At 41.0% G+C, this 25,951-nt stretch overlaps 1 protein-coding gene across 4 annotated transcripts; it reads right to left on the bottom strand.

Annotated features, from left to right (window-relative positions):
• Positions 1-2,813: 2,813 nt before the first annotated feature.
• LOC102698569 (coiled-coil domain-containing protein 18-like) lies at positions 2,814-12,642 on the bottom strand. Of its 4 annotated transcripts, none has more exons than XR_011183917.1 (6): positions 12,459-12,642; positions 11,027-11,266; positions 7,476-8,240; positions 6,495-6,666; positions 5,389-5,574; positions 2,814-4,624 (listed from the first exon to the last, which is right to left on the bottom strand). XR_011183917.1 is itself a non-coding variant. In XM_069185733.1 (2 exons), the coding sequence occupies exons 1-2, from the start codon at positions 11,196-11,198 to the stop codon at positions 7,462-7,464; spliced, it is 951 nt and encodes a 316-aa protein (XP_069041834.1). In that variant the 5' UTR covers positions 11,199-11,798; the 3' UTR covers positions 7,003-7,461. The 4 variants fall into 4 exon arrangements, 1 of the variants encoding a protein (XP_069041834.1); XR_011183918.1 differs by lacking the exon at positions 12,459-12,642 and adding an exon at positions 10,071-10,509 and having other exon boundaries at positions 11,027-11,814; XR_011183916.1 differs by lacking the exon at positions 12,459-12,642 and having other exon boundaries at positions 11,027-11,801.
• Positions 12,643-25,951: the final 13,309 nt, after the last annotated feature.

Here is a 25,951-nt window from a genome sequence, read left to right as displayed (position 1 = left end):
ACCAGAAATGAAAATTAGGTTATTTCCCAATCAGAAACTGTGGATCAACAACGACATTCGCAATAAAATAAAAGATAGTTCCATCACGTTCAAATCGGGGGACAAAGAGCTGTACAGGAAATCACGATATGCATTAGAGGAAGCCATAAAACGCGCCAAACGGAGCTACAGAGTGCGGTTTGAAACGCAGTGCGCCGACACCCGGAGGCTGTGGCAGGGATTACAGTCAATCACAGGCTACAAGGGCTGCAGCCAGGAGATTGACACGAACAACACATCCCTGCCGGATGAGCTGAACCATATCTATGCTGCTTTGATGCTCTGAACATGGGGATTGTTGAGAAGACCCCAAGTGTGCAGGGTGCGTTTGTTCTGAAACTTTCAAAGCAGGACGTGCAAAGACACTGAGCAGGGTGAAAAATCCTTAAAGCTGCAGGGCCTGATGGGATACCACCCCGCGTTCTGAGGACACGTGCAGCCCAGCTAACCAGTGTTTACAGACATCTCGAACTCCTCCCTGTCACAGTCCATTGTCCCCACCTGCTTAAAAAAAAAAACACTATTGTTCCACTCCCCAAAAAGGCAAAAGTAATGTGCTTGAACAGCCTAGTAGCATTAACATCTGTGATGATGAAATGCCTGGAGAAGCTGGTGTCGTCACACATCAACTCCTCCATCAAGGAGTCCCTGGACCCCTTGCAGTTCGCCTACCGGAACAACAGATCAGTTGATGATGCTGTCTCCCTGGCTCTACATACACCTTTGGAACACCTGGACACTAAGAACTCGTATGTGAGAATGCTGTTTGTGGACTACAATTCAGCATTCAATTCCATCATACCCAGTCAACTGGTGACAAAGCTCAGGGGATTAGATCTGTGCAATTCTGTCTGCAACTGGCTGCTGGACTTTCTAATCGAGGACCAAAGGTGGTGCGGATAGGTAATAAAACATCAACACCACTCATCCTGAGCACTGGAACCCCACAAGGCTGCTGAGTCCAGGGTTGTACTCCCTGTTCACTCATGACTGCACAGCAAGACACAGCGACAGCCGCATCATTAAATTTGCGGAAGACACCACTATAATAGGCCTGATCAGTGATGATGACGAGTCCATTTACAGGGATGAAGTCGTACAGCTGATTAGGTGGTGTCATAGCAACAACCTCGACTTGAACGTAAATAAAACGAAAGAGCTTATAGTGGATGTTCGGAGACACAGGCCACACACTCACAGCCCACTCACTATTGATGGAACGGAAGTGGAAACAGTCACCAGCTTTAGGTTTTTGAGAATTCACATTTCTAAAGATCTTACCTGGACTGTGAACACTGACTATCTTGAAGAAGGCTCAGCAGCGCCTTTATTTCTTGAGGTGCCTCAAGCGATGGGGGATGCCAGTACCTGTGTTGGTGAACTTCTACTGCTGCACCACAGAGAGCATCCTCTCCAATCATTGTCTGCATTGTTTACATTCAAACTGTTTACTTGTACATTGTCTACTGTTTGTTTGTATATTGTCTTGATGCACTGTCTGCACTTTGTGTTTTTGCGCTTGTTTTAACAATCCCAAAGTATTACAAGTTGTATCAGGAAATTCTACAAATGGATGTCAGGGCATCTGTCTGTGATCTCAAAGAACTCAAAGAAGTTGGGTCATGCAACATGACAATGATCCAAAACAGACAAAATTCTGTATTTCAGAATGGACAGTCAGAGTCCTGCCCTCAATCCCATTGAGATGCTGTGGCGTGATCTGAAGCAGGCCATTCAGCCTAGACGTCCCAAAAATATAAATGAACTGAAACAGTTTTGTATAGAGAAATGGGCCAAAATATCTCCTAACCGTTGCGCAGGTCTGACAAGTAGCTACAGAAAGCATTTGGTTGAGGTTATTGCCAATAAAACTGGTTCCACTGTTACTAAACTTAGGGGTTCGCATACTTTTTCCATCAATGACCTTGATTGTACTGTTACAGGCTCTACAAGGTTAATTTCCGCCTGGAAGCAGGCACTTCTATATATCTTGCATTTTATTGGAAAACTTGTTTCGTGGAGAAAAACTCCACAGTAGAGAAGTGTGGTGGGAGTACTTTTGGCTGTTTACATAAACCTTTCCCCCAGAGGCACCACAATTGGTGGAGGATGCGGGCACCCGCTGATCGGGACTGAGCCCTTTCCATCTGCGGGTCACGTGGTTTCTCTAAGCAGCCATCTTGGTCAGGTCTAAGTCAAGAATATTGAACAGATCATTCCTGAAATACCTGTCCTGGATGACCCTTCCTCTGGTCATCTTACACCCCTTATTTTCCTTTACAATCCAATATTCTATCCAAAAGGTGGCCATTTTGGAGAGATTTGGGTTTCCAGAAGGCATATGCATGAACAATACTCTAATTTCTAATGCCACACCTGTCAAGACACTTCCACTCTTTCTATAAACTAGCAGACTTTTTATGTGCAATAATTAGTACAAGTTCTGGTGTACCTGACAAGTTTCTTTTGTTTTACCCTTTAAAATATTTTCTCAGTCTTTCAAAGTAAGCCTTTTTTCCCTGTGAAGGTAACTTCTATTGATCATTTAAAGCTGAACTGGCTACCATATCCTCAGCCATTCTCACTTCTTTTGATCACAAGAGATCACTGAGGTTGACAAAAAAGGCCTCACCCTTTTTCTCACTCCATTGAAAACATCAGACAGGCAGGAAGACAAACACAGCCCACTAATTAGATTATTCAAATCCACAAGTAGCCAACAGCAAATGTATCCTAATTTGCTTGAAAGTGAAAACATATAAAAAAGAAAGACCTTTTTATATGTGGTTTTTACTATGTTTTCAAAACAAAAAGCGTAAAAAAAACAAGAAATGTAAAAAATGAAAAACATTTACATACAAATACAACGAAAAAGGTGTCCTATTTCCTCTTTTTCTGGTGCCACTCCCTGAAGCAATTCCTATCAACAATTAGACACAATGCCACATCACACCTTTCACATTTCCATGGAGTTTTTATCTTATGTTTTTTTTTTGCACAGACAACACATATCTTCCGCCCTATTGTTGTCTTCCTTGAAGGGTCCACCACCTGCCCTTGGGAGATCGCGATAGGAAAACAGCCTGCAGCCGTGCTTGTTGATGCCTCCTGTTGCTCCTCAACCCCCACACTACCAAGCTGTTTGCACAGCTCCTCTCTGAATTTTTTATGAGTCAGAGCCTGAAAGCTCTGACTCTCTGCCAATTCTTTGTGTAGCAAAAAACTGTTCACCACCGCAATGTCAATGAAATGGAAGAACAGTTTTTTATACCATTTTCTAGTTTTGTGTGCCAGAATATAGTATTGTATGAGAGCATCAGACAAACCCACCCCCCCCATGTGCCGACTGTAGTCCTTGACGGTATCAGGGATAGGAATGGCCTGAACCTGCGAAGACCCGTCGGGTTTTTTTACCTTGCGCTGGACTGTCTCTCCACTGTACGCCTTGTGGATGGTACTACACATGGTCACCACACGTGTGTCCATCCACTTGGTGAACAATAGCTCACCAGACCTTATCCAGCGCAAGGAGCCCCTTTCAGCCTTCTTAGGTAGGGTGTTTTGTTTTGTGCGGGGGAAACCCACACGGTTCTCTCTTATAGTGCCACAGGCACCAAATTTCATTTTGAAGAGGTCCTGGAAAAGGGCTGAGCTGGTGTTTATGTTGTCAACATAAACATTATAACCTGTACCCAGGTATGAAACTCTCATGAGGTTCATAACTGAGTCATAGCTCAGCCCTTTTCCTGTGGCAGATGGTGATTTTCCTGTGTAGATTGAGAAATCACAGGTGTAACCTGTGGAAGCATCAGCAAGCACAAACAGCTTGAAGCCCCACTTAGTGGGCTTCCCCTTCATATACTGCCTAAAGCTCGTCTTTGAGGCCACCATTCTTTCATCAATAAACAGATTCTGTCGTGGCTGATAAAACAATCGACAGGCAGTTAAGATGGAGTCAAACAGAGGTCTAAGGTGGAAAAGGGGATCATAGTCTGAGGTCCCTTTTTTTAAGTCATTTTCCCTGTCTTCCTCTGGATCACTAAGGTGAAGTGTCCAGGAAATGGCCTCAAATCTTGTTCGGGTCATAATAGACCGGCAGAAAGGAACATCATAGGGCACCCGAGGAGTCCAATAATCTCTCACATTATGAGAAGTGAGGAGCCCCATATAAATCAAAATCCCTATATAATTATACATGTCCACTATGGACACCGGCTGCCACTCTGATTTTATACCCCGGGCCTTTCGTTTGATTGCATTTTTGTTTGTGTTATTACACAGTGTGCGCATAACCGCCATGCCAAAAAACAGCTGGAATAAATCTAGTGGGGAGTATGTCTTGGAAGTGTCCAGCTGGGCACCTGGTGTCCGTGCTGGATTGAACCGAAACTTTTCAGGTTTCACATCCTGTTCAGCTTCTGTCTTCCACCTGTCCTCTGGCTCTTCAGCTGGGGGGTGGAGGCTCCTCCTCTTCCTTCCTCGAACAGGTCTTGTGGAATGGGGTGGAGTGCTTCTGGAAGGAGGGGTGGGAACCTCAGCACTTGTTGAGGGGGTGGAGGGGGCAGGTGGTTCTTCGATGTCCTCACTGAAAAAAAAGGAAATAAGAAATAAATACTGATTTAATAACTAGGAATGAGTTTCATTATTTTATTACTTACCAATAGCCTTTGTTGTTAGGTGACAAAGTTAGGGCAATAGGATAGCACTCCACATGTGTAATGATTGAGCTGGAGACCAAGGCCTTGGAGAATGAGCAAATTTGGCCTGGCTTTAATTGCAGATGAGTGTTTATTCACACTTTAGTGCATGGTGACCAAGGAACCCCTTCAATCTTAAAAAAAAAACCTCACAGACAATAGTGATTTCTAAAATCATATGTCCAAGAAGCTGCAATTTCAGATGTTTGCAAATAGCCAACAAGGAAACATAAAAGCTTTTTGGTCAAAACTATAATAGCCAAACTTTATGTCTTGTTTGTGTTGTCCAAGAGACTCAGAAGGATCACCTTCCAATATTTGCAGTAAAAAAAAAAAACATGCAAAGGCTTTTTTCCTTGCAGACAACAATATTTGCAAATCTTGCATTTATTTGTTTCCAATGAGACTCAAAAAGACCATTTTCTCATATTTGCAATATATATTTCTCATTCTCATATATACAGATAACCTCACACCTCACACCTGAAGAAAGCTCCACGGCCAAAACGTTGCGTTTTCTTTCTTCTCTTCAGCATGGAATAAACTTATTACTTGTTCCTATACAGATAACGTTTGATATAAACATCAATAACAACTTTAGAACTAATAATAGCAAAATAAAACATTGCATAAATAAAACAAAAATACTCACAGATCCAGCAGTGGATCCAGTCCATCATCAAAAGCGTCTTCAGAAAAGGAATCTGCACTGTCCAGACCTGACTGTACATCTGACTCTTCTCCCGAATCGTCCTGATATATCTCTTCAAGTCCCTGAGCAACCGTCGTCTTTTTTGCTTTTTTCTGTGCGCTGCTTGCGATTTTTATATTTTTTTGGCTAAACCCAAAAAAGAAAAGGGAAGACAAGTTCCTTTTGGTTTGGTTTCAGAAAGCTCCAAGTTATCATTGGGCAGCTTTAGACCCACCCTAAATTTCTACTGGTCAAAATTCACTAATTGACAACCTTTTTTCACAAATCAAAGCAGCAAAATGACAGAAAAACTGTTATTTGGAAGAAGCTACAAGATTTGGCGGCTCTTGAGGGATGAATCTTTTACAAAAACTTTTTGGCTGGACAATCAAGGTCGTGGAATCCTTTGCTTTTGAACACTAAGAATAATGTTTTTTGATATTTTTGCAAGATTCAGCTTTCTAATTATGTTTTCATTGTAAAAACGTAGAATGCACAACAAGCTTATTTGAGTGCATTTTGTATGGTGCGTCATCGGGGAAAATATTTCTTTATGTATGTATTCCACTGTCACATTTGGATTTGAAATACATTTGAAATTGAATTTTTCAAGTCTTTTCATATGCTATAAGGTTTGTAGTTTTGTTTTGATTTTGCTGGTAAAAATGTATGATACTGACATGCTGTGCTGGCTGGGTGTTTTTACTGGGGTTCGTGCTAGTTCATTAATTTATTGGTTTATTGCACAACAGTGTCACAGCTGTGGAAACAAACTTTATGGTTTTGTTGTAATGATATTGGAGAATACTTGCATGTGAGAGTTTGTGGCAGATTTAAAAACAATGTTGTTTATCTTATGTAAACATTAACGTAAGGCTGGTAGGTGCGTGGTCGCACTAAGAGTTTGTTTAATAAGATATGGCAATGTAAAATGTTGTTTGTTAAATAAAACTGACTTTATTATTATGATTAAGATGAAGATGAGATCACATTTTAGGAGCCATTCATGCAGAAATCCAGATAACTCCAAAGGGTTCAAAAACCTTTTTTCTAAACTATGTACTTACAAATCCAGAAGTGGGTCCAGTTCATCATTGAATATGTCTTCCGAGAATGAATCTGCACTCTCCAGTCCTGAGAGCCCGTCATCTGACTCTGCTGCTGATTCGCCTTGAGAAATTCCTTCTAGGACTTCAGGAACACTAAACATTTTTCTCTTCTGCCCCTTCTGGGCTTTACCTGTGTGATGTCACCAGGGGAAGGTCAAGTCGATAATGACATATTGAATAGATGTAAACAATAAAACAGAGTTCTCAAAAGATAGAGAAAACAAGCTAGCAAATTTTAGTACCAACACCAAACCAGTACCTGAGCTCCTTCTTTAGTCATTTAACTAACCAAAACTATTCCAATTTGTTACTCAAAAGCTTACTGTTATAATCTCCAAATGATTATCTCGAGCAACCAAAATATAATACACAATCCAATATTCATTCTTGTTAGATTGTCCATAAAGTTAAAAGGCACCAGGGTTCTTTTCTTTGTTTTCATACAGCTGATGCGCCAAAAAAAACTCAACTCAGTTGAGAGTTTGTGTGTTGAAAGACGTCTTTATTTCATATGCATATGGAAGTCTTGTGTCCCAATGCCAACGTTGATGCCCTTTGCTTGGCACAACAATTTTGGCTTCTTGACTAAAATGTGACAAAACCTAATTTCATTTCAGTCGACTGAAAGTAAGACAAATTATAGTCAAAATTCAGTCCACTAGAATACATTAAATGTGTTCAAGAAGGTAGCCGTGTCAGCTGTGTCAGTATGTGTAGGCTGCAAAGGAACAAGTTTGATTAAATGAGGGTGATTAGAAAGTGACTTTGATTAATAAATCTCTATAATTGACTAAGACTATGACTAAATCAAAAACTGCTGACTAGATTAACACTGAAAAACAGTTTCTGCATTTTCACAGAATATGGTCATAGCATTATCACTACAGGGTTGTAATCTTTGCTGTTGTCTTTCCTTTACCAGGTCCTACCAGTACTGACCTTTCTTTGTGTGCTGTAACTGAATACTGTTGTCTTCACCAGGTACATCAGTATCCTTCTCTGCAGGCTCAATCAACTGGAGCTTCATGTTCTGCTCTGTTACTTTAAACTCATTCACTTCTTCTTTGATCTCTTGTGCAGAGACAGAATTCAGTTCATTACAATTTTCAGTACTATTTACAGAGTCCAGATTATCAATCTTCTCTGTAAATTTCTTAGATACTAAGGGATTATTCAATTTTAACCACTTCTGCGATGACAGTCTCTTCACTTTAACAGAACAAGGCCTTAATATTATCAAACCCTGGAGTTGCCGCTGCTGTTCCTCCCTGTACTGTCTCTTCTCTGTGTGCTGCTCAGTGATGTTCTCTTCACCTGTCTGCTGCTCTTCTGTATATACCAACTGGAGCTTCATATTCTGCTCTGTAAGATTAATGTCATTCAGTTCTGCTTTAAACTCTTGTACAGACACGGACTCCAGTTTATCACAACTTTCAGTAAGGTTGTTAGAGACCAGATTAATCTTCTCTGTAAAATCATCAGACACTAAGAGCTCAAGTGTCTCACTCTCAGGCTCTGTCTTCAACATGTGCACAGAGTCCAGATCCTCGACACTCTGTCTGCTCTCCGTGTGCTGTTCACTGAGTTTCTCTTTCCTCTCTACAGCAGTGAGCTCTGTCAGAATGGACCCCCACTGCTCCTCACTGTGCTGCTGTTCAAGAGGAGCCCTTTCCCAAGCATCAGGGAGATCACTGGTCTCTGACCCTGCAAACACAGGACAAGAGAACATGATTTTTAACATGGGCTGAGAGTAGTGCTCAAAAGGAAATAATACTCACACAAAAGTTAAATTTGAGAAGAAATCAAAGTTCATTTTCAAATGTGATATATACTGTAAGAGGACCAGGGGAAGGGTCATTTATAACCGGTATTTCCAGAACAAAACACTTAATATACTCGATATAGACCTGAGCAAGATGGCCGCCAAGGAGAACCAGCTGACCCGCTGTTGGAAAAGGCCTATGCAGCAAAACAATGAGACACAGCTGAGCTATATCAGGAAACAGAATATAAATGCCCCAGAAGTGGTGAGCCAGGGCGGAAGCCGATAAGGTGAATGCATTTTGGAGGAAGAAGAGGATTAGGATTGTGGTTGAAAGGATTAAGGAATAACGGACTACGATTTACGGTTTACAGATTACGATTTGGTTACGGTACGGATTTGTGTGGACATACGGACTTTGGAACTTGGATTGTTTAAGGATACTGGAAACGGGTTATAGATCGGAATCAGAATACATACGGACAAAGAAATGGAGAAGATCAGTGTGGCATGAGTAACATCCCTTTTACACCTGTGTTTCCCCCGGCGACACCACAATACCACAAAATCAAACAAACGTAAGCTGCCTGAACACAGGTAATGTGAAAGGAACTGAAAGTCATAATAATAAAATAAAAAAAAAGATTTCATCCAAGTCCAATAGATCTAAAAGAGAGAAGGGGGGTTAATACAAACACACTGACTGGACGCTACACTGAGGGAGAGGTTAAACACACAACATCCGATCACATTAAGAACACAAAGGGGAAAGAAAGGAGGAAAAAACAAGGAGAAGCAGAGAAAAGAGAGAGGAGTCAGAAGTAGTTGGGAAGCTTGCGCCAAGCGAAAGCTCCTACTTCATGATCATCCAAAACAAACCTGACTAGTATTTGAGTATTTGAATCTCGTTAGAGAGAGCATGCTATTCTGTGGTTAAGGAAACTTCAGGTTTCTGGGTAAAGGATACCGCAGTTAGAAAGATCTTTCCTGTTTAGGGTGCATTTTTATGGAAAGGGATATAGGCTCCCATTTATTTTGTGGCATCCAGGGTGCAGAGAGAGATTTAACTGCAGGTTGCATTGCATTTAGTTAGAAGGCAGCTCCTCTTTTGTGTGGCCTCTGTAGGCATTTTAAGAGTTTAATAGGAACAAGTAATAGGTTTATTCCATGCTGAAAAGAGAACAAAGAAAACACATTTTGGCCGTGGTGCCTTCTGAGGCATGAGGGCTCACACTTGAAGAAGGCTCCATGGCCGAAACGTTGCGTTTTCTTTCTTCTCTTTTCAGCATGGAATAAACCTTTTACTTGTTCCTTTGCAGCCTACGCATGCGGACGCAGCTACCCACCTGCACTACTAAAGAGTTTAATGCTAAGTTGCAGTCAGGGGTTTTCTGTGTGACCAGAATGTTAAGCTTCTGAAACGCTTTGTTTCTAAATACTGTACATAAAGTAACTTTTGTTTTGTTGTGTGTAGTGTAGTTTGTGGCTTGTCACTGTAATAAATATTTGTTTAAATACACGTGTGGATTATGAGTCCTCTCACCAAGATGTGCCAGAGAAAATATTCACATGCCTCTAATCATACCATGTGCTCAGATATATTGCCAGAAAATACTTACTAGTTGAGGGTTTTGAACATTTATTGACAACCTCTCGGTCAATTCCTGATTTTCACCATTTTCGTAACAATACAGACACACTTACTGGACACTACAATAAATTAAATATACTACAACCCACTGAAGCTAAGCAGGTGTGAGCCTGGTCAGTACCTGGATGAGAGACCTTGGAAAAACTGAGGTTGCTGCTGGAAGGTGTCAGTGGGGCCAGTAGGGGGCGCTCACCATGCAGTCCATGTGGGTCCTAATGTCCCAGTACTGTAACGGGGACACTATACTGTAAATTGGCGCCGTCCTTCAGATGAGACGTAAAACGAAGGTCCTGACTCTCTGTCATCATTAAAAATCCCAGGGCGTTTCTCAAAAAGAGTAGGGATGTATCCCCAATGTACTGGCCAAATTTCCCATTGGCCCTTGCCAGTCATGGCCTCCAAATAATCCACACCTATGAATTGGCTTCATTACTCTGCTCTCCTCCCCATTGATAGCTGATGTGTGGTGAGCGTTCTGGCGCACTATGGCTGCTGTCGCATCATCCAGGTGGGGCTGCACACTGGTGGTGGTGGAGGGGATCCCCATTACCTGTAAAGCGCTTTGAGTGGAGTGTCCAGAAAAGCACTATATAAGAGTAAGCAATTATTTATTATTTCTATTTATTATTATTATCATTATTATTAATATTAACATTGCACTGAGAGAAAGGAGTTAATACAGACACACTGACTGGACACTACAGTATATTAACACTACACAGAGAGAGAGGGGTTAAATGGGCTGTAATATTTAAACTTATTTATATAAAAGTTATATGCATAATCACAAGTAAAAATATAAACACATATAACGTAAATACCATAATATATATTCCCTAATGAAGTCGGACTATACACCGATTCTGCATAACAACTGTTGAATCTGAACGAGTTGTTTTTAGCACCATAACCGGACAACAACAGTTCAGTTTCCAGTAAAGAATCCCGTTGCTACATCACACAAGTCTTTCTCACTTCACTCTGCATCTCTCCAGTATATTCTCACCATTGAGGAAGGTAAAGACACTGTTTTTAAACACACACACACACTGACTTCACACAAGTCACTGCACTGACCTGACAGCATCCGTTTCGTGTCCGTTTCTTCTTTTATTTCTGCAAGGACTTCACGGGGAAGCGTGTGTCCTACATGATCTGTCTGTCCCCGATCTCCTCCTGCTCCCGACTCCTTCTCCAACAAATGTAATCTCCACTTCAGGCTCTCGTTTTCTTTCTTCAGAAGCGCCATTTCACACCAGAAACTGTCCACACACTGTGATTTTAAACACGGCCCGTCTCACCAGGATATGGGAGATACTGCAGAGGTTCAGGTTCACAAGGAAAAAATATTTCTTTATAAACCAGAATTACCTTCTTCTTTGTGGTTTGGCTAAAGCAACCGATTAAATTACTACCCCATGGGTAAAATATCCGCGCAGCATGATGACGTAATTCGTTAGTGCTGCCGACGCTTCAAAACAATCGAGGAGAGAAGCTGAAAAAGAGCGTTTCTGAATTACCTGCGAGTTACGCTGACCGTGTGTGTGAATTCCGTGCAACTGAAAATTAATTTCCACGTTTAGCTTACAGGACATGCAATTCTAAATTTTAGGTTTATGTAAGTATTACAATTATTTGCATGCCCCGAACAAAAACAAAAGACTCACAAAAGCATTGTTTGTGTAGCGCCCCTGAAGAGGGAAATGATTAAATCAGTCACTCAACTCGCTGCTTTTCATCAGTGGCTTTTAGTGCGAATCTATATAGAATAAACAGTTTACAGTAATGCATTGTAAACAAAGAAAATAAGTTGAAAGTTACAAAAATGCTTCTTAATGTTTTCAATTACATATTAAAAAAATACTCTGCATTATGTCTTATTCAGTCTTCTCCTTAATACATTACACATTTCAGTAAAAAATACGAAACACTACAACAGTCAAATCGGCGATATCGCGAGACCAATAGTATTTTTTAAAAAACGTAACGTTCACTGGCAGTATAAATGCGATAGCACTTTGAATATAAATATAAAAACTAATACAGAAAACCACGGGCAGTGAGATAAAAACTAAAACTATTACTGAACATTAACTAAATTGCTAATCACAAAAACATTCATATTTAACGTACCAAATACATGGCCTTTATGCTAACCACGAGGATTCGCACTCCTAACTTTGTTCTAATAACTCGATATAATTTAATCACACTCATATATGACCAGAAAATACTTTTGTCATAATAACAAATAATTGATAACTGTTTTCTGCAAATAACAATGGTGTGTTATACACTTTTTTACCTCAATATTTGAATCTGAATGATTAAATAATCAATCACTCAACTCATTCTTTCCTCATCAGTGGCTTTTAGTGCGAATGAGGAAATACAATGGGAGCCCCCTCTCGCTGAGTTTCAAAGACAAAAGACAGTTTGCTTTGTTTTTTTCTTTGCCTGAAATAGTTTATCGGTAGGCAGACAATTTCACCTTAGCCATGTTACCTACAATAGTATCCGCTTTCATACGTCTGTCTCCCCAGCAGCCACATTCACTCATGTGATAACCCAGGGATATGCATCTCCACAGTGTGCGAGTGTGAAATCTGGTATCCCTGCACATTTAGTGGCTGCTGCCACTTTTAGGTACACAGGTTTAGGGTGGTAACTCGTTGACAGAAGACTACACACTTAGAAAGCTACAGAGGACACTTAAACAAACAGAACTCTATTTACATAAGGAGAGTCAGCTGCTGCTCATCCTGCTGACCCTCAGACCCCCCCGCCTACAACTCCCAGCCTGCTTTGCCCTGAGTGCCTACAGATGCAGCCATTCAAAACAAGCGGGGTGTGCTGTTGTATAACGTGTCACGTGTCGCGTCCAAACGTGGTAAAACGCGTCTTTTCGCATCATAACGCAAACTGCCTTATGCAAATTAAATTGTGTTAATAGTATCCGGAATCACCTTGTAAAACAGCCAGGAGGAGCTAACAAAACTTAACCTCTCATGTACAGCTTTAAGCTCATGTACATTTGAGCTTTTAAATATAAACTGTGTATTACAGCATGTTAATCATCATACATTAAAAAGTTGGTATATTTTATGAAAGCAAGATTGCTCAGTTGGGCAAAAGTACACAACCTACCTTAATCATAAATATTTTAATTATGCAAAAATATTTTATGCATCAAAGTCTTTACCGAAGATATTACTAATAGTATCAATAATGAATGACCTTGCACAAGCTGTAAACTCAAAGTATTACCCTGGTCCACATTCTTTGTAACCGTCTTTGTAAACAAAAATACTATTTTTTCATAGACAAAAAGTAACACCACAGCTTTTCGTTGATCACCTATTCGTTTCCAATCATACCAAGTAAGTTTTGAGACAATTAATTTAGTAACATAAACATATTATGTAAACTGTATACAGCTGGTATTGGTATTTTAAAGAAACAATACACCAGTATTCCACTTTCTCCCTAAACATTTTAAGCATCAAAGTCTTACAAGTGGTTATTTTGGAAACGTTTTTACATTCTTACGTGGACCATATTAAGTTTAAACACTTTGTGAAAAGTGATAGTGTTTTAACCTTTTCTGTGAATTTGCTAGTTATCGGCGTAAACAGGTATGTACAAAGCCATTCCGCGGGGTGTAGGGTGCAAATCCACGTGAGCCCGAAAGCCCTACATTAATATTGTGCCTGGCGCTGCATGGTTTTCGCATCTCTCTCTCTCCCTCCCCCGTGCTGCCTGTGCCGAATTTCACTCCGCTGTCTGACTCTCTGTGTCTACATTGTTTGTAAACAAACCAGTTTCACAGGTATTTTCAAAGTAGAACAGGGCAAGTCTTCCAATGAAAGACACACACTCCACCTTCCCCCACGGACACGTTTTCTTACAAAAACACATTCACAACGCAAAGCTGTGTCAGTCTTCTGTGTAAAAAAAATTGGTTTGAACACCATGGGTGCTGTTTTTAAGACGCTGCTGAGTCAAGTATAGGAATTTTCCTGTTGTCAGCAGTATTGTGTATATATTTGACCCTTACCTGAATGAAAACAGAGCATAAAGAAAGGGTTTCAGAAATCAAACAAAGCTTTATTCCTGTGCTTACAGTCAAGGTAATTGGAGGCTACGCTGTTATGCTTCCTATGGTGATATACGGGTTTTTTGCACTAAGCCATATTGAGCAGTATTTCTCGCGTTGTGAACATGTGTACACAGCGGTCCCCCTGGGTTCCAGTTAGTGCGTGATTACGCATCTATGAAAAACCGGAGGTTTAAAAAAAGAGAATTAGCTCACTGATAGTTTTATGTGCAAGCTGTGAACATTTTCACAGGTCATGGTCACTTGGTTTGAAGGCTTTCTGTGTTTCCCTTCCGAAGATGTGAACAAAAGAATATTCTAGCGTGGTCAAAAAAATGGCTTAAAAACAACATAGTGAAGGCTGTGAAGACAGTCACAATGTACTTTGTACACACAGCAAGTGTTTTCATAACTCTAGGAGGTTTCATGAAAAAGCTACAGGCGTGCCTATATCATTTTCGAACTTCAAGCTAACTTTACCCCAGTGTGGGCACCGCATTGTTATCTCAATCAGCAATGAGATATTACAGATCTTTGATCTGAGCTTTAATAGAGAGCTTATGTCTATTAATTTAAGTATCGAGTGGTATTAAATAAATACAGCTTTTTAGTATAGATTACACTTTTCTAAAATGTATTTAAAAAATAAAAACGATAACAATCTAATCTTTCCATGTTCGATCCCAAGATCCCCCCCAAAATACATCTAAACGGGGAGAAAGCTATGGTGAAAATTTATTAAGATACATAGAAGACAAAGATAATGATTTATGTTGCATTTGTCAGATTGTGAATCAATAAAGACATTTAATGAAACACGTGTTTGCGATTTAAATCAAAATGGGGGTAACGGGTGACTCTCTCTCTTATTATCAACACTCGTTCAATTGTAGTTCATTTGGTTTCATGGAGGGCTTCTCAGATAGTTGGGTATTCAGGTAGATTGCCAGGTGAAAGGATTAGTAAATGTATTTTGTTAAAGCAAGTCATTTTTTTGCGACACATAAAAGACATACTGTATTGTGGCATTATTATATAGGATGGACACAGTAACTCAGACACTTGTTGAATGAAAAAGGGCACTTTATTTTATGTTACAGCTGGTACAGCACCCAAACAAATGCAAACGCGTTTTTAATAAAATGCTTTTATTCATTCATAATCTGACTCACATAACTCACACCACCCCACTTAACAATTTTAGGAAGACTAAAGAAGGAATATGTCTGTAGATTATATCTTATTTTTAGTTTTGTTTTGTTTCACATTAATTTCATAAGGGTGAGTGTCATAGAGAAGGCCCCCTTACCCCCATCTTGATTAAAATCGCAAAGGTGTGTTTCCTAAAATACTTTTATTTTTCACAATCTTGGAATGTTAGACAGAATTCACATTCACTACACCCAATGGCCTTGCAGATCAGAGAATCAAGGAAGAAAACAATTATTACGCCCGGCTTTTCAATGGAATTGCTTTAACTTGCTAATGTGTCTAACACATTTCCTGATGTACTGGGTTTTAAAGAAGATGGGAGTGTCTTTTTGTCAATGGCTTTTTTCGGGAATGTTATGTGAGTCTGATTATGAATGAATAAAAGCATTTGATTAAAAACACGTTTGCGTTTGTTTGGGTGCTGTACCAGCTGTACCGTAAAATAAAGTGCCCTTTTTCATTCAACGAGGCTCTGAGTCACTGTGTCCGTCCTATATAATAATGCCACAATATGTTTTTTATGTGTCGCAAAAAAGTGACTTGCTTCAACAAAATATATTTACTAATCCTTTCGCCTGGCAATCTAACTGAATGCCCAACTATCTGAGAAGCCGTCTGTGAAACCAAAAGAACCACAATTGAATGAGTGTTGATAATGAGAGAGAGAAGAAAAAGTAATAGGTTTATTCCATGCTGAAAAAAAGAAGAAAGAGAACACAACGTTTCGGCCGTGGAGCCTTCTTCAGGTGTCAGAGAGACAGAGAGAGTCCTCGTTGCCCCCATTTTGATTTAGATCGCAAACGCGTTTTTAATTAAATGTCTTTATTGATTCACAATCTGATAAATGCAACATAAATCTTTATCTTTGTCTTCTAAGTATCTTAATAAACTTTCAGCATAGCTTTCTCCCCGTTTAGATGTATTTTTTGGGGATCTTTGGATCAAACGTGGAAAGATTAGATTGTAATCGTTTTTATTTTTTAAATACATTTCAGAAAAGTGTAATCTATACTAAAAAGCCGTATTTATTTAATACCACTTGATACTTATATTAATAGAGATAAGAATTCAAGTTGATACTGTTTAGACCCAATTATTTTAAACTGTATTACAGCATTGTACACTTGCTTAAAAGAGAAGAGAGAAAACGCAACGTTTCGGCTCTGAAGCCTTCTTCAGGTGTGAGGGTCTTCAGCTGAAAATGAAACACCAAAATGTAATGTAGGCTGTGAACGGGTTAAACTATCATCTGAAATCCTGCTTGAATCCTGCTAAACTAAAAATTAGACAAGAAGAGAAAGGCTCTGGTGAAATTTCTCTGTGAACTGAAGAGTTAATGTGTAAAATGTATCCTTTTAACAGGAAGAGATGTGGTGCTTTAAACAAGAGAGTGTAGTGTTACTTTTTGTCAATGAAAGTGTGTGTGTGTGTCTCTCTGTACTCAGCTGTACTGAAAAATAAAGCACCGTGAGTCACTGTGTCCATCCTATATAATAATGCCACACTGAATGTTAATGCGACACTAAAGATATTATTAATAACCTTTTAAATCTGAAGGGAGATCTAAAGGGATCCACACGGTACAGGTTCCTGCTACTGAAGCTTTTCAGAGGGAAAGATGTTGACGTCACCACGCAGGTGAGCAGACACACCCTCTAATGTCAGGCGTATGCGTTAAGTATATTTAAATCTTTAATTTAATATCGTTATTAATTTGTTTAACTTCACAACATTGTCCAATAATACTCTTCTTGTGTCTAATTTTTAGTTAAGCAGGATTTGAGCTACAGACCATAACAAAACAGGATTCACTTTTTTCACATATTGATGTTAATGATATCAGTAGCAGTTTGAAACTATTCGTTGTTATTAATAAATGACTTAGATTTGTAGCGGCGGGGCTTAATAATAAGCAAGAATTAAGTGTTCTGGGCTTTCCCAAATGAGGCCCCATTTCTCTGTTCATCTTTGTGGTGCAGCCACAGAGAAACTATTCATGCAAGCTGATTTAGGGTTCCTTTGAAAAGGACAGCTCCCAAAGGGGGATGCACTTAGCTAAGCCTGGCTATCATGATCAATGGTCATCCATTGGCGCCTATCTGTCTAGGGAGTGCCAGATGGACATCTGGACTGCATTCCTAAGTGTCAGGAGTAAGTGACTCATATCTCACCTTGATCAACAAATCAGGGACTGGTAGGGCCGAGTAACCCATGTGGGACTCTGATGCCCATGGAACTTTCAGCCAATCAACGAGCTGAAGTTCCTCCAGGTAAAAACAGGCAACACAGAGAGCCTGAGAGATTCAGTGAGATTCAGTAAGATTCTGGAGAGGATTCTGTGGACTGTTCTAAAGGGAATTCAAAGGAGAATTCCAGGGCAGGACGGCCCAGGAGCAGAAGGCTCCCAAGGGCAGGACATTCTCGCAGCACGCCTCCTGACCATCCTGAGACTCAGCCCGGACAACCACGGAACGGCCAGTGTGTCCGAGTGCCAGAACTTTCCTTTGTTCTAAGAGTCTAGAGTGGAGGTTGCCAGAGAGTAACCAGCAGCAGGCCTCGTGAACAGGTCAGAACTGTGGACAGCTGAATCACTATTCAGAACTAGCTCTTCATCAGGAACGAACCGGTCCTCTTCCTGACTTGCTGGGACCCACAGTCATCTTTTCTCCTGTGCACAAACTTTGCTAGTTAAAGCCAACAGTGAGCATCAGCAGCGCATCGTCGCAAGCCGCACAGCACAGCCTGGCACCAACCCAGAGAGCGCGGATTGGACAGCAACAGCCTGCAAGTGTTTCTTTGTGCCCGCAGGAGATCTGAATCCCCAGAGATTGGATGAGTATTCAACTTCAATGCATTACAGCTCGAGAATTCAATTGTTATCCCAACCAGTTGATATCAGTTAAATTCCTAAGAGTTATGTACTTGTTTAGAGTATCTAATGTAGAACTTATAACCAGGTTCATTTACGAAACGGTCTTAATGAATGATATACTGAAGGTATGTCCTCTTGATATGTGTAACTCTTTGTAACTGACCGAATATACCTTTTGTATTCTGATAACCCTCTCGATAAGATCTGTTAGGTTTACATATTCTATGTATTAATAAATGTATCCTCGTGTATTAGTACCTGTGTCTGTGCGTTGTTTGAGTTATGTCGCATGGTTGGACTCTAAAGCCATCAAAAGAATCAACTTTGTGATTTACTGCTACAATTAATAATTGTCTCAGTAAATGCCCAAACCCTACAGAACTGGTGCCTTCAGAGAGCCACTACATTTAATTTTGCTATGGCTATGATTACATATTTGGCGTCCCTGAGCCAGTTTTCTTACATATTTGGCGTCCCTGGGTGGGCGTGGCAAGACTGAAATGAGTCAACCAAGCGGAATAATTCAATATAAAACGCCGCGGGTTTCATACACGACAATACAGTGTGCTGAAAGCCGAAAGGAAAAAAGTTCCCCTTGCTCTTTAAGCAGTGCTTGATTCTTTTGCGATCTACCGGGTTGATTGCATACTTGATCTTGTGGTTTTCTGTGGTAAAACTGTGATTTCGTACTTAAAAGTAATACTCTTTAAGTTTAACGATGGTTGCTAAAAGGTCTGAATTCGAGTCGCTATTAAGCACTCTCTCTAGCAGCGACAGGTCTGACCACAATCTCTGCCATATCTCCGTCAGCGGAGAAGCTAGAATAAATCTCCATTCTCTGAGAGAGCTAGCGAAGGACATGGAGAGATTTGACCCCGCAGTGACAGAGAATAATATCGAGAGTTATATTCAAGACCTCAGGTATACCCTGCAGTACCTGCCAAACGCCACAGAACAGGAGAAAGTGTTTCTGGTCAGGAAAACTACCAGCAGAGCTGTACATGAGTGGATGGCTAGGCAGATGAAAGAAGTCTGCAATGACTTTGAGCAGCTGTGTCAAGCACTTATCGAAGAATACAGTGCGTTTATTGACCCGACTGCCGCGATAGCCGGCGCACTTAACATTAAGCACGAGAGAGCAAAGTCCCCTCGCGAATATTACGAGAGACTTAGACGAACTTATTTTGCAGGGCGAAATGATGAGGGTTGCGAAGAGAACACACATTTCAAGGGTTTATTCATTGCGAATCTCCACCCATCAGTCAGAAAGATTATCTTAATGCATACAGATGCACAGACCATGAAAATGACTGATATTAAGAGATTCGTGCAGAAAGCCTGGGAGTATGATGTCCAAAGTCGCTCTGAGCAAAAAGCTGTTAAAGCGACTGTTTTCGCCGTCAGAGCCAGCAGGGTTAACTCCCTCCTGCTCGAAGGAGCACAGACTCCTGAGCTGGCTAAGCCCTGTTCCAAAGCAGGCACACAGGACCGCACCCAGCGTCCTAAGTGCCATGAGAACACCGGGGAAGGGAAAGGGCTAGATAAAGCTGAACAAAAGGATTCAGTAGCCGCCCGCCTGGCCAGGCTTGAACAAGCTTTATTAGCACAGGGACAACCGCTCCCCAAGGCTGCCGGAAGCGTGAATGAGCTGATACTCTCCACTGGAGGAGGCGGAGACCCGCCCCCTCTCCCTCCCTCAGTCTATCCGATTGAGCGGAAGGGTTCCTGCCTGGATGAATTCAGTTCAGCCACTCCCAAGTGAGTGCTGACTCCACCCCTGAAGTCACAGAGCAGGCAGTAAAACACAGAGGAAAAGCAGGAAGCTTTTACCTCGAGGCTGCCATGGGAGATGTCTTACACAGTGAGACGCTGATTGACACTGAGGTTGAAAGGTGTTTGATGTCACACGGCAAGCTCAAACGGGTAAAAAAAGAAAAGGGCATGCGACTCAGAGAGGAACCTTTGGTGGATCACCAGAAAGGCAAAGTGTGGAAACAGGTCAAGGCTCCTAAGCGTTCTGTACAGAAGGAAAGGGCGGCCAAGAGGCAGACTGTGCTCACACAGTGCCCACCGAACACAGAAGCCCATGCGGAGATTCCTTCTGTTCCCTCTGGACAAGAAATAAAAATATTTTCTTGTTCCCCAAATATACAGGGAAGTCATGTCCCGGCTGAGGTCCCAACAGCCTCCATGCCACAGGAGCGGTGCTCCAAGCAGCCGCCTGATCCACCAGGTAAAGCACACACCTTTTACATCCCTAAAGAGGAGCAGATCTCCCCACCTGGCGATGAAAAGGAGCTTTCCCTGTGCACCCTGGGAAAACTCACCAGGTAGTGAGTGAGACTGACCTGATTGTTCCTGCCTCAACGGCTGGGTTTCCAACACACCCAGTCCCCCAGAAGGGACAGGGAATGAAAGCCGAGCCGGTTTTCTTACAGCCACCAGCTCAGTCTGTCAGACTGAGTCTGACCAACAGTGGTTCACCCAGACTGGAGCTGGATGGTCAAGTCACCCGCCTGCCAGTGCAGGACATCGCAAAGTGGGGTGTTAGAATCCCCGCCTGTACTGACATGGGCCTGGTGAGTGATAGTAAGTTCAAAGACCGTGAACTAGCTATCCCACTGCTGGGGCAGCTCCCTGAACCCCTAGCGAGGGAAAGGGGGAGCGAGCAGGTGTCCTACACCCACGCCCAGCGAACGATTCTAAACATGCCGATAGAGTGATTCCTCAATCAGGAAGTGTGCAGGGTGGACCTGAACAGTGAGAATGGGGTAACAGTCCCAGATCACTCAGGTGCTCCAGATGACCACTCAGCCGAGGGTCAGGCATGCTCCACCGCTGCACCGCCCCCTGAAGGGTTCCTAGAGCACAGGCATGAACAAATCGAAAAAGCAGATGCCCTGGAAAAGGAGGAGCAGCATCAGCCGCTGCGTCAGATCTCCCCAGATTTCCAGGATGTTGGTGCCCAAGATGCCACAGGGCATACTGAGAAAGATACCATGTACACGCTGCGCCAGCCACTGGGATCAGCCACCCGCAAAGACTTTTGGGAGGACTGATTGCTGCCGCCACTGTTGCACGTTTGCTTTTTCTGGTAGGTTTGTGTGCTACTGGCACTCTCACCCTGACTGCCCCAAGAAGGCGGGTGTCAGAGATGCCAGAGGGTAGTGACAGACTGTATCAACAGCAGCAAAAGTTGGAAAGCCTAGGGAAAACCCTACAGGCAACTTCCTATGCAACAGGGTTAAACTTATTCCCCAACCAGTGGACATGATTGTTGGTGTTATACAGTGGGTTTATGCTTGTGTTCAACAGGCCAGAATGTTGACACAAGACCTGTTAAGGGAGCTTAGTGCCACTGTAGCCAGTCTAACCATGGCACAAATCCCAACCCACTTGATTCCACTCTTCTCAGTAGAAGAGTATGTGAGATTAACCCCATCGCTCATAGCTCACCCAGAAGGCAATCCAAGATTGAATTTGGTTCCAAATCTTGAGATGGGTATGGCTACCAAAGCTATCCATTGGCTGTGTCTAAACGATTCACCAATGAAGGGTGTAAAGCTACTAACGAGCAGAGGGAGGTTAATGAACCCCATGAAGAGCAGGTGGGAAGTAAACGGCTGGTCAGCACACCACATTTAACAGACACTGTGACTTGTGACAGGTATGATACAGCTACCACAATGCAGCTACCTAACCAATAGTTTTCCTGTAAGTTCCCGATAGTACAGCTTGGTGACTTAATACTGTACGGTCTGGAACCAGACAACATAAGACCAAACTTGAGGTCATGGATGCCTTCAGGTGCCACACTATTGAATTGGATAGAAATCCAAGAAACAGTAAGCCCTGAAGAGGTACAGGTAGTTAGTTTGCTTTAACGGAACAAACCTCCAAACCACCCTAGCAGATACCCAACACAGGTGTTGTGGTTTATCGGGGGCTGGGAATAGGAACTGTTGTTATTGTAACACTACTGCCAGGTAGCTGGATCATGACTGACAGTGTACTCTGAATGATGTACTCTCACATCAAGATGTACTCCGGGTAGCACGAATGAGTCAAAGGTAGCATGTCAAAAGAAAGGAAGTGACTTCTCCCCAAATATCTACTACAGAGGTATCAGATATTGACAGTGAACTTCCTGATGTGTAATTCCTAGACTGAGATAATGTCTCCTACCGTGTTTATACATACTCCAGATGTTATTCATCCTGTTTGTTCCCAATGCTGGTTCCGGTATGAATTCTCGAGGAGTAATGTAGACATTTAAGGTTAATGTTCTAATGGCAAGGGACATCACTTAACTCTGAGCCGGTTTTCTTACAGATTATAACATGTTGTGATATTTAGAAATATAAAAACGTCAATAGAGTGTCCATAATATTGCTATTTTAGTTTTTCAAAAAAATGTTTGTTAAAATAAAACTCATGGCAAGAGCTGCATTTAAACATCCGACCTCTCGCTTATAATTCAGTCACTTAAACCATCACGCCACTGACACAGTCACATGACAATTAGTGGAACAGCCGTACACATATACTACTGTTTATGTTACAGTGCAGGAATATAATTATATTGTTATTAATTTATTTAAATACACGATTCCATGTTATATTTCCTATTAATCAAATTCTAAAAGTATGCTTTTGTCTACTCTGATAACGAGCGTATTCGCAGAATAAAATGATCACTTTTCACAAAATATATAATATATAATATATAAACGTCTGTAATCTGTAATCTTTCCACTTGTATGTCATCGGACATTAACGAGTACAACCCCCCTCTCTGCCACAGTGCTGGCTGTGACGAATTAAACCTGTTTCACAGGTATTTTCAAAGTAGGAAGTACAGTGTTAACTAGTAGCTAGGCTCCTCAATGAAATCGCTTTAACATGCTAATGCGTTGGTGTAACAGTCCGGGCGTGGCAAACTTCCCATGTCAACTCGACTCGATTGGAAGACAATGAACGTATTTTAGCCCTAAATGAATTAATAGCAAACATGGTTTACATAAAAGACATTTTTCCAAGAAAGTTTTTAATAATACGATCTATAGTTGAAATCTGAGCCTAAATATAAAGAAAAAGCATTTTCAGAGAGCAATCACGCTGTGTTTATGTAGAAAAAGCGATTAGGTTTATGAGCAATCTAATTACCTATTCGCTTAAAACGCTATATAAAATAAAGTTTATTTAAAGATGAATGATAAGTGTCGCAGTTTAAATAATTTTCGTAGTAGGGCTTGGACAGATTCCAAGTGCATTTTTGCAATTTACGTTGCATTGTCCAATGTGCTGTTGTAATACAGTTTAGAATACAGTAAGTCTAAACTGTATCAGATTTATTAATGGGTTGCAATTTAGAAAAAGTCAAAAACCGCACTCAAAATGCAATTTAGAGCTTTCTGGCAAGAGGTGACTCCCAAATTATAATGTAACATGCCACTGTTTGTGCATGAACAAAATTATACGGCAATTTTCCTTAGATACGCGATTAAAAAAAATGAATTTCTTGAATCCCCGGCGGAACACATTCCATAAGAATCAGTGCTTTTATACAGTATATCGCCTTTAAACACATATATTTAAACACGCGTTTACGATTTAAATCAAAAGGCGATTCAAATCAATATAAATGTATATTTTGTAACGCATAGGTGACTATTCATTGTTATTAAAAAGACTTAAATTCGATCATGTTGTGATATTTAGAAATATAAATTTGTTTGGTGCGAGTGAGGTTTTATTTAATCTCTGACCAAGGGAAACGTTTCATTTTTTCAAAGAAAAGTTTGTTAAAAAATAAAGTCATAGTTCCATGGGATTCAACCACAGACCGTGTGACATGGGAGTCAGGAACCTAACCCACAGTGCCACCGGCGCGGTCACATGCTGAGGGCTGAAAAAGCACTACAGAAACATTATCGACAGACAATGTACAGATTTGATAAAGCTATAAAATAATGTAATTAGGCACAGAACAAGTTTACAACACAGTACAATAATAAATGCTAACCATGACTTTAGAAGCATAAATTACCTTACACTCAATTTAAACACAAGCTGTCTTTAGCCCTCTAAGCTGGTTCATACAGAAATGTAGAGAACCAGGCTCAGAACACACAGCTTCATTAGCTAATACATATGCAGGACAACTAGAGAAGACGTTTTAGTGGATGGATTTTTAGAAACATCCAATCAGTGACATCACTGAAGTCAACTCCTTGGTAACTGTCGTGTTGATAGTTTCACAAGAATCAGACAAAGGTTTAAGCATCGCTTGTTCTAGATAAAACTGCAAAAAAAACAACAACCCATAATGTACTTCTTTGCGGCTCTGTTTGCCCAAATCATATATTCACAACGTGAAATTAGAAAATAATATTACGTAACCAAAATCTGCAATATGGAAACAGAATCTGTGTAATTGTTGACAGATGATGTACTCGTAACATTTTTACAAGACGGACTACAACATTTAAAAAATGACTTGTATGTACTTGATATCTCTAATCAATCCACTGCACTGCATTAAAACAAAACGAAAACTAAAACGCCCTGGGCATACTGTTTCGCGCTTCTTATCAGTTGCTCAAAAGTAATTTGACCGTATGAAATGCATAATATAAACCTAGAAACATATACGTGAGCAGTATTTACGTAGTATCGGTGTCAAGACATACCTCTCAAATACTGTAAATCAAGTTAAAAATATCTCAAGACCGATTCTGGTCAGAATGAAACCATATTTCGTGTGTTTTCTTTAAAGTACCGAGACCAGCCATATACTGTATGTTTATGTTCCAAAATTAATATCGTTTATGGCCTTCACACACGTTGCAGTATGCTCCTATTCTTTTTATGCTCAGCTACTAAGATTTCCCTTCAGTGGTAAAATTCCATATGAATATTCAATACTACAACAGGCACAGTAAAGACATTTACTGTAAATCTTTCTACGACAGACCAACGGACCACAAGTGCCCCTGTCGGTCAACCAATCACGTATCGCGGTACCCCACGTCATCTTGCGTCACGCATGTAAAACAGTGCACAGGAGTATTTATTTGAGCTGCAAATGACGTTTTGTGGCATTCTGAGCGTTTTTGATAATATCTGACTCTGTATGAGGTTCTGGCCACACCAGTTACAGTGGCACGTGAAACGGAGCATTTATTTGAGTTAAAAATGATGTTTTGAGCGTTTCTAAACATTGTTGATACTATCTGACTCTGTGTGTTGTTCTGGACACCCAAGTTACACTGGGATGTCAAACGGTGCACCGTCTTGTCTATTTGAGGTGAAAAAGATGTTTTCTGTGATTTTGAACATTGTTGACAATATCTGAATCTCTGTGCTGTTCTGGACACCCTAGTAAAGTGGGATGTAAAAGGTTGCACAAATGCATTTATTTGAGCTGAAAATGACGTTTTGTGCGATTCTGAACATTGTTGCAAATATCTGACTCGGTATGCACTTCTGGCCACAGCAGTCACAGTGGGAGGCCAAAGGTTGCACAAACATGTATGTTTGAGCTGAAAAGAAAGTTTTGACAAACTCTGAGCACTGGGGCTAAGATCTAACTCATAATGCTCTTCTAGCCCCAGCAGTAGCAGTGGGATGCCAAAAGTTATACAAACGCGTTTCTTTGACTGAAAACAATGTTTTGAAAAGTTCTGAACACTGGGGCTAAGATCTGACTCAGTATGCTCTTTTGGCCCCAACAGCTGAAGTGGGATGCCAAAGGATGCAGAAACACGATTGAGCTGAAAACAACATTTTGACAAACTCTGAACACGGCGGATAAGATATG

The sequence above is a fragment of the Lepisosteus oculatus genome, chromosome 28 (assembly GCF_040954835.1).
Source record: "Lepisosteus oculatus isolate fLepOcu1 chromosome 28, fLepOcu1.hap2, whole genome shotgun sequence".
Taxonomy (NCBI): Eukaryota; Metazoa; Chordata; class Actinopteri; order Semionotiformes; family Lepisosteidae; genus Lepisosteus; species Lepisosteus oculatus.
This window is presented reverse-complemented; position numbering and strand designations above follow the sequence as displayed.